The sequence below is a fragment of the Hesperophylax consimilis genome, chromosome 12, assembly GCF_061612785.1.
Source record: "Hesperophylax consimilis isolate HC1 chromosome 12, BYU_Hcon_1.0, whole genome shotgun sequence".
NCBI classification, from domain to species: domain Eukaryota; kingdom Metazoa; phylum Arthropoda; class Insecta; order Trichoptera; family Limnephilidae; genus Hesperophylax; species Hesperophylax consimilis.
This window is the reverse complement of record NC_142847.1, coordinates 30,977,807-30,987,853: the sequence shown is the minus strand read 5'-3', so window position 1 is coordinate 30,987,853 and position 10,047 is coordinate 30,977,807. Positions and strand designations below refer to the sequence as shown.

At 34.6% G+C, this 10,047-nt stretch overlaps 1 protein-coding gene across 2 annotated transcripts; it reads left to right on the top strand.

Annotated features, from left to right (window-relative positions):
* The first annotated feature begins 3,077 nt into the window (after positions 1-3,077).
* LOC149419486 (uncharacterized) lies at positions 3,078-9,704 on the top strand. 2 transcript variants are annotated; one of them, XM_089637846.1, is made up of 7 exons: positions 3,078-3,216; positions 3,731-4,117; positions 5,104-5,262; positions 6,653-6,948; positions 8,793-8,997; positions 9,093-9,215; positions 9,551-9,704. In XM_089637846.1, the coding sequence occupies exons 1-7, from the start codon at positions 3,208-3,210 to the stop codon at positions 9,680-9,682; spliced, it is 1,311 nt and encodes a 436-aa protein (XP_089493972.1). In that variant the 5' UTR covers positions 3,078-3,207; the 3' UTR covers positions 9,683-9,704. The 2 variants fall into 2 exon arrangements, with proteins under 2 accessions (XP_089493972.1, XP_089493973.1); XM_089637847.1 differs by lacking the exon at positions 5,104-5,262.
* Positions 9,705-10,047: the final 343 nt, after the last annotated feature.

The following is a 10,047-nucleotide window of genomic DNA, read 5'->3' as shown; positions in this document are numbered from 1 at the left end:
TGGCCATGAAAATAGTTGTTTTTATTATCATCATTGATTGTTGGGCCATTTTGAAAAATGTCTAAAATTGTTTCCCTATGTAGGTAAATTTTATTTCAATCCCTCTTCTTCTTTCTTTAAAAACTCTATGTTTTTGTAAATTGTACCGTCTAATAAAACTAGTATGTATATAATCTATCGTAAGTAGTTTCCCCAGAATAGAGATATATATATTTTTTTGAACCATTAATGAGTGATTTATTAAGGTAGGCATAGTTTTTCAGCATTGGACTGCATGCCACCGCTACCTAGCTTTTGAGAAGTTTAATATTAAAATAACTTTGACCGCATAGTATACAATAAAGGAAAGTGATAATTTATTCCAACGAATATCGATATATTTTATAAGTAATTGACTGAAATATGAATAATTTAGTGGAACTTTTCAGGGTACCAAATGCTGTAGTTTTGCACGTTCATCCAGTCGGAAATGTACTTGCTGCAAAAGCGGTAAATGTCAGGGCAAAGGATGTACCAAAGGCACGTGTTGTGCTAAAAAAAAGTCCCGCTCCGTTCCGGACATTCCGCAGAGTGTAGAAATTCCAGAGATAAGGATAATAAATGCAACCATGAGCAATGGCAGTGCGTCAAATATACCATCTCCAACAGAGACTCAAGCCTCAACCCCGCGTGAAACTTCTGAAGGAATGTCTCAAGAAACATCGTACTCTCAGGAAAACCCAATCTATCAGGAAAATCCAAACTATCCAGAAGCTCCAAACTATCAGGAAACCCCAAACTATCAAGAAGCACCAAACTATCAAGAAGCACCAAACTATCAGGAAGCTCAAATCTATCAGACGTCACAGCAATTGTACGAAGGGTCACCGGATGCAACGTCTCAGGGAACGCCACGTGAAACGATTGCGGAGTCGCCTTATGCAATGTCAGAGGAAGAGCCAGGTGAAGTATCGTGCGAAAGGGCTAAAGAAGCGTTACGCGGAAAGCTTCAGAAAGTTCCGGTTGGAACGTCACCGCGTTGCACGCCGTGCGCCGAAGACTATGCAACGCCAGAAGGATATGAAGGGGTATTTATTAACCTATTAACATCACTCACCTCATCTTAGTATTAACTTAGTAGTTAGTAGGAGGCATTGCGGGTTCAATCCTGTGCTAGCTTAGTTCTTCATCATGGCACAATGTACATTTTCCGCTTATGAGGAATATAAATATTGTCAGGTTATTCGTAAACCTGAAATGTTTTTCTTTTAAATCTTATATTTCTGTTTACCTTTGTGTCTTCCTATGGGACGGTAAAAAATTACCCCTTACCTTTCTTTCAGAAAACAAAACCGAACAATCGTGAGCTCGAGGGCTTTATTATGCCTTTTCATATTTATGTTTGTCCTGATCGCACAATTGTAATGCCGTGTTTTTCAAGGTTAAAGAAAGAGTGATACTTTTGATACATATTTTCTGCGTTTATTATTTATTTATTCCCTTTTTAGGGGCTTTTACATGTGCATAGTTAAAATTATACAGTATTTATTATACATATATAAACTGCCTCAGTAATAGGCTTTTGTATTTGTTACTGACTTGGTATAATTATTTTATCGTTAGTTGTAGATTAGAATAGTTGATAAAATTTGTTGCTTTAATTTCCATCACTCTTGCCGCACGCATGGGGTAGGTAGTAGAGTTGCAACATTTTACTTTCATTAGAATGGCACGCAATAGCAAAGGGCACGTAACATACCTACTTATCAGTTTTTCATGTCTTTTTAATAATACTACACATATTTTAGAAGGTCAACTTGAAAGTCAACGGATATTGTTAATAATGCTCAAACAATTATGTTCACTCTCGAGTACTTAAGCTAATCGAATAGGGCATTTAATAAATGATTTTAACGGAACCATTCTAAAATACAAGTCAGAGAAATAGTTATGTAGGTAATTATTTCAGCAGACCACGAGTAAATAAAAATTCTATTGTAAGGTCGTACACACAGGGCCGGTCCTGTGCGGGCGCAATTGGAGCAATCCACTCCGGGCGCCGACTTACCAAGGCGCCAACGAGCTAAGACGTTGATAATACTAAACACCTAACGCAGCGCCTTTGAGGTTTTAACCAGCGCCAGGCGCCGTTTGATAAAAAAAATATGAAAAACATACAATCCCAGGTTATGAATAACCCGACAATATTTAAAATCTCCTACTACCACCACAGTAAGCGGAAAATGTTGCTTGTGTTGTGATGGAAGACTTAGCCTGCCGAGGAATTGAAAACAATACTCCTGGGTGGGACCCAAACGCTATGCCAACTCACCGGACAACATAATATGACACATATATGAGAACAACAAAATCACACTCTCATTTAAAACTCACAACAATATTTTAACATTTAAATCTCAATTAAATCTTTCTAGAGTACAATGAGAGCTCAAACAGAGGGTAGAAGCGCCCCTCCCCAGTTTGGCCCCCAGTTTAGAGACTGTCAAACTGACATGAGGAACTTCTACAACCTGATGGGAGGCTCGGGGAATCGCAATGCTCCTCCCGAATCCCCGTCTTTCTCGGCTTCAACTCCTAATCCAATGCCAGATGTGAGTACAATACAAGTTATCTGGAGATTAGGTATTTCAGATATGAGAGAAAAATCCTTTTTGTTTTCTGCTCTAACCACTCACAGCAATCTTCAGACCCGCTATGATTCTCATATATAAAAGACGGCCAAAAGTCTTCACTTGATTTCCTAATGCAGTAACTTTGTTTGTAAAAATAAAAAGAAGTGTTTGTTTAATTATTATATGCAATAATTAGTCGCCTGTAATATCAATACAAATTGAAAATATCTCCCGAGGATATATATACATTTTTTTTTCACTTGTAAACAACCAACTTTAGTTTATCATTAAAAAAATAATAATATTTGATAAGTATAAATATTTCACTAACAAATGTAGATATAATATGTCTCGACGCCATCTAGTGGGAAATTTAGCACTAACAAAGCCTTTCCTACAAAAATAAAGTTGGTTGTTTCAAGGTGAAAAAAATAAAATAAGCAGTAATTGTTGATTGAAGTACTAATGCATATTGAATTATTTGGCGTGTTGGAAATAAATCGACGTGGCTCAGTGGTCCAGAGCGTCTGACCGCAGGTTCAATTCCCGTCAGCAGCATATATTTTTACTCGGGAGATGTTTTCAATTTGTATTGATGTTACAGGTGACTAATTATTGCTTATAATAATTTATTATCCTTTGTGCTATGCATAAAAACCTTGTCTTATAAACATTAGTTTATCCTAAATTAGTTTATCCTAAAAAGAAGTGTTTGTGTTTTTTGATTCTTTATTTATATATTAAAAGCTCAAAAGGGCTTTAAGAAACATGTACATAATAGTTCAGTGGAACTGTAATCAAAAGTAAAATTTTCTTTTAAAATTATATAGAACCCATGCAGAAGAAAAGTATTATGCTAACCTTAATTGTAATCATTACTGAGACATGTTATTATAGCCTTCTTGTAAGTGTTATTGTGTGCAGCTGAACACAGTTGAATCTACAATGTCTTTGAAAATGGATTATGTTTATTTTTTTTCCAAATATAATATTGTATAATTTCACAAATGTCAACATCGTGATGACATAAGACGCTATTTGAAAAAAAATTGAGAATTTTTATTTATTTTTATTTCACAATGGTCAGTTTTTGTCCTACATTTTGAAACGATTTTCAGGTTCGGAGAAGACTAGACATGAGTCATGATAAGTGCGACTCTCCCAATTCTCAATACTTGTTGATCAGCGGAGAAACCCCCCGTTCCGCAACTCCCCAAGAATCTGCTAGAAGCAGTCAGAATAGAAACAGTCCGGACAACCGAAGATGCCTTCAACCAAAACTCATCGATAACGCCTTCAAACGGAGACTGGCAGAGATGTATTACATTTACAATTTGAGAATGAAATCTCTGGATGAGAAAGTACGGATCACTGACTGTCTAAATAAAACCTTGAAGAGTCAGGTGGGGCAGATAAAGGTTAAACTAACAACACAGAATAAAGCTGATGAACATATGATAAGATGTCTGCGTGAGGAAAATAGAACCCTTAAAGCTAAAATCCAGGTAACATTTCCACTGAATCATCATGTTGTTTTTCATTACATGACTTCACTCATATTATAACACAGAAGATAAATCCCTTTGTTGTACAAACACAATTTAATTGCTGAGGGAGGTCGCAATATCAAAATATTTGACCCCTGAAACAGTATCTTGAAGATTGGGTAAGTGTTGACAAAAATAATATTTCTCCCAGGTCTTTTTCTTTGTATTACTAAAAATTAATATGAGGTGGTAGATGGTTGTGTGACATTTTCGTATTAGAGCTGTACAGCATGAGACCTTATAATATATTAACCGAGGGACTCAACACTACCTCAAACACCTCAAGCAAATGTATTATTGATGTAGAACTGTATTCCTAAACAATACAAATCCACAGGGGCATAGCTATACCAATCGCAAGGGAGCTGAGGGGTTGAAAGGAGGAGGATGGTGATGGCGGAAGGGAATATATTTTTTAAATGTGAACGCCACACAAGTCTCAACTGTTCCCAAGGCGGGGCATCCCCAAGTGGGTAGAGTGTCGAGTACCTTATGGTACGGGATGCACAGCCATCTAATATACTCGAGCCGAACTGTCGAACTGAACCTCAACTTACGGGAAAGGAACAAAGCAACTGCAAATGGCGCAAAACGACAATTGCAGTTGCTTCGTTCCTTTCCCGTAATTCGTGGCTCGGTTCGCGTTTCGGTTAGCAAATGTATACGTACCATAAGATATCTGAAGACTGACTGAATTTGGATGTTGAGGGCCATTAGTTTATGAGAGGATCTATGATTTTCCTATATCACCCACGACATTTGTGCCGATTATATGTTTTAAAAATGACTGAACTACACATTTTGAACTTTTAATGAAAAAAGTCGATATAAATCTTAAATTTAATCCAAAAATGTGGTTGAAAAAAAAACTGGTCAAAGTGCCTGATTTATTTTTCTAAATATAGTGTAGGTTTGTAATGTTCTGTTATTTTTTTAACACCTAGAAGAGCAATGGAGATGGTGCCGGAGTACGGTATGTAGGACAAACCATTGAGCAGCTGGAGTGCAGGTTAAATGAATCTATTAACTTCAACAATGCATTGAAAAAATCACTCAAAGATTTGGATGGGAAAATACAGCTAATGCAGCAATCAAAAGCAGAGGTTCTTTTTTTAAATTTTTTAAAATACAAATCAATTACTTGAGTTTACCATGCAAATCTGTTCACTTGCAGAATCAATCTTTGGAGGTATTTTCTTTTTGTAGATTTATGATAAAATATTTGAAAATATCCGCTCTAACCTTTAACGCCTCCGGAACATATAATAATAATAAAAATAATGTAGTATTTTCCAATGATTTTTGTACAAACTTGTCGAATTAAGTGGGTTTTCAAATAACTTCTAGAAGTTATGATATCTTACTACAAAATTTTCATTAAATGATAATAATAGACCCGCTATAGTTTTACATGAAAAAATTTAAAAACTAACTTATATCATTGATGTCGCTATTCCAAATTCCTGTAATATTCAAAAATCTGTTAATGAAGAAAATACACAGATTTAGGAAATGAGATAAAAAGAATTTGGCTTTCTCAGACTATAAATATTACCATTTGTTATTTCGGCTACTGGCATTATACCTATCTCTCTCATTAAAAATTTAGGCATACTAGATCTACCAAAAATTTTATATATTAAAATGCAAAAATCAGTAATTTTAAATACATTGTAGGATTATGAAAGATTTTTTAAATATTTATGTTGAGGGATCAGTAGGATTTATAGGCCCTGTTAGGCGTTCTACCGAGCCGAACCCTCTGATATGAAAATATCTGGAGTCGGTGAATTATTTTCCCATTTGATCTCTGGTGAGTTGACGTGTTGTTCTTGTATTGTTTTGTATTTATTTTGTTTTATATAATGCACTTGCATAATGTGGATTGACTAAATGATCATTTGTGGAAAAGTGTGTGGAAGGGTTTAGTTTTTCCTATGGGGAAGATTTAACCCGGACATAAAATTAGAGAACAGTTCTATAATATTATCTGTTTGACAAGTCTTATCCTCTTGATAACATATAAAAAACTCCAGTTATCTTTTTAAGGCCAATGTGTTGGGCCAACGCGCTGGCCCTACGTATACAGGACCACTTGGTGTACATTGGCCTCATCCGTCATAGTCATCAGAGTCAGCATCCACCATCTTCTTTTTTGCCATTTTTTTGGTCACTTTTCTTTGGTGCACATTAAGGTTTACTAAACGTACTGTGCAAATAAATTGCCACGGCTGCATTAATTTCTACATCCATGTCAATGCAGAATCGGCCCAACGTGTAAACAGTGTCCTATTGTTGGCTCAGCGCATTGGCCCAATATTGGTCCAAAACGTAGGCCCAAGGTGTACTGGCAGCTTAAAATCAATGACAACTGCTATAGCAACTTTTACAACCAGTGGCGCCGTGCTTCTTGAGGTTTTTTCAGTCCAAATATTACAAATACATTAGGGTTTTGGATTTTTAATGTGAATTTACATTTGTGCACTTTTATAGGAAGTGCGCCAGCTTCAAATTCGACAGGCGAAGGACATAGAGAAGATTAGAAATATGACCAAAGTAAAGATGATGAGTATTTCAAAAGATTACCAAAGGAATTTACAGAGTATGGAGGAATCATATAAGGAACAGCTAAGGTGTTACGAAGCTGAACACAGTTGCAATATCCAGCGACTCATCTCCGAGAATGAATCCATGCTCCAGGAGTTTACGGATTCTACCAATCTACTAATAGCAGAGAAGGATGGAGAAATAAAACGACTGCAGGACACCATGGAAGAGCAGTGCAGCAAGTATGTTGAATCCATCAGACATTCCATCTGAATTAAAACAACATAATTATACTTACAACTCTTTTTCTGAACACTCCAAAACCGATTTTGAAAAAAAATCAGTTATTGAAAACGCCTACGATACATCTATGTGCCGGCCATTTTGGATACTTCCTCTTCCGGCTGCATTCATTAGAATATAAAAATATATTTATTTATATATACGTCTAAAAAGGTTTTTACATAAAAGTGATACATGACGTAGTGTACATAGGAGAATATCTGTATTATACAGGAGATACTGACAGTAAATAGATGTAATCCATTGTAAAGTAGGTACAAAATACACAATTGTAAAATTGTGATTACAAGTATAATGAGAAAATATTAAAAAATTATTAAAAAAAAAAACAACTACCTAAATATGAGCAATATTAGTAAAACGTAAGAGTTACATAAAGTAAAAAAGAAATTACAACAACACTACATATAAGACAAAACATTAAAAGTAATTTACCAACGCTACTCTAATTTGTAGGATTCGACAAAGTGTTGTTATAGATTATGCTTAATTCTATAAATGGAGTCAATAAATAAATCAATAGCACCCCCATACTTGTTGCCCAGATCATGCATCCTATTGGTTAGTGAGTGTGTCTGATAGTTGGTTGTGTATGTATTGCAGAAGATTGTTATATTTTTTCTTGTATTCCTAGTCGGCCTAGTCCTTGTAGACCTTTTGGTCTATTTGCAATATTAATTAATTAATTTAATATCAACTGTATAAATATACCATAAACCATGAGATTACATAAGAAAATATAAAATTATTATTCAGCTCTTGAAGAATATAAAAGTAAGATAAATAACAAGTAAATACAAAATATATAACAAGTAATTACAAAACTTCGAAATGAAATTCAATGAGGTTAGGTAAATGAGGGCTGTCTATAATACCATTTACAATTTTGAATAAAAAGATTAAGTTGGATATATAGATATAATACGTCAATGGTTGGATATAATACTTCGATATGGGAGTTTAATTTAATTTAACTCTTTCATCAGGTAATTGTAGATAATGTGTCTTAGGACTTTGTAATATAGCCAGCCAGCTATAATGAAACATTAGATATAGCTAGACAACTCTAAATAAAACTTTAAATATAGTCAGCCAACTCTAAATTATATTTTAGATATAGCCAGACTTTAGAGATTAAATGTAATTTAGAATCGAAAATTATGCCCAGGCATAGAATAAAGAGAACTAGAATTGCCTTCCTTATAAATTTGAATGGTAGAAAAGTACCTTTTGGTTCTAGACCATTTAGCATGCGGTCTGACTCTCTTACACTTGCCTGAAATTGTATATCGCCATCCCATTTGAATTTCGTAAATGTGGCGATACACAGTTTTGTGTGGAAATATAGGCCCCGTTTAGGGCTATAATTTGATCACAAAACATGTCCACAAGGCACTTCTTGTGTTATTTTTTTATTGTATTTGCCCAGGTAATTAATTTCTTTGACAGTGTGTTACTAAGTTCATTGGGATATTATTGGCTGACTTATTTTGTAAAAGACTCTTAATAAGAGTGCCACTTTTTATGTTTTGAAAAAGCTTGTTAAGAATACACCAATTTAGCATCTTGTTTAAGTTTCTTTGTAAACAAATCAATCTTCAGCGGTTTTAATTAGTTAAAATAATTTTAAATCATCGGCACAAATTAAAACATTATTTTCTTTATCACATATAAATATAAACACAAACATAAACTGTTAAAACAAAATTGGGCCTAAATGAGAACCTTGTGGTCCACCTACACCTACACCCCTTTGTTCTAAATTAAATAAATTGGTCTCCAGGCTGGAGGCAGATGTCCAGGGACTACAATCCCGAGCCGGGGAGCAGTGCAACAATGCCGAGTGCGTGGCCTGCAGGGAGAAGGTGTGCATCATGGAGGAGCGTCTTCACCGTGCCGATAATATCAAGAAGAAGTGCCTGAGGTACTTTCACGGCAAACTGTTTGAGATGCTTAAAGAAAAACATAAACACGAAAACACCGTCAAGGTTAGTACACATCATTGCTTATTTATTTTTTGCAATAGAAAACATTAAAAATAGAAACATTAAGTGAACATTCTAAATGAATCGGTGGTCCTCAGATGCTTTTGATGAAACAGCGGGCGGAGATCACGCTTCAGGTGTTTAACGAGAGCCAGATTGAGATGAAGGATGCTGTGAGCCGTTTGCAAGAGCGCTATAAGAGGATTATATCTTCTCTGCAGGTAAAATTTCACTTTATCCAGTCGAGGCAGTTCATTGTGTGTCATTGTTATAAAGGTTTGTGAGTCATTGTTAAAATGATTTGTGAGTCATTGTTAAAATGATTTGTAAGTCATTGTTAAAATGGTTTATGAGTCATTATTAAAATGGTATGTGAGTCATTGTTAGAATGATTTTTAAGTCATTGTTATATTGATTTGGGAGTCATTGTTAAAATGGACACTCAAGTATCTTAGTTTTTGTTGCTTCAAATTCATTTGGGGCAAAACTGCAAATAGTATATTCAAAGGATCTATTGTTTTTCAGTACTTATTATTTTTTATGTATTTTTTTATAGAATCAAATTACCGACAACAGAGTGGAAGTAGATGATATAATGGGCATACAGTTGGGACGCGTGGGATCCGCCAGGAAGAAATGCCTTAGAAATCCTAATCCAGGTTGCGATGACAAAACTGACCAGACCTGAAAACATACTTTAAAACCTTTTTGATTGTACTTTAATTAAGTTGTTTTATTTTATTTATGTTATTTTCGACAGTTGCAATAAATAATGTTTATAAACCTTCATAATTGGGATGCTATCTGCTATCTTTTCATTTGTATTTTACTAGGGTAATATAAGAAAATTTTACTACAAAAAACAATTATATCATAGAATAAAGAATAACACAAGAAGTTTAATTTTATATAAGTCCCACTTGCTAAAAACTGAATGTCACCCTAGTTGTCTTTATCATATACTTGTTTCTTATTGGGAATAATGATTAATAAGTAGTTAAGGTTCAAATATTGTAACAATATACTGTCAAATTACCCATCTGGTAACTCATC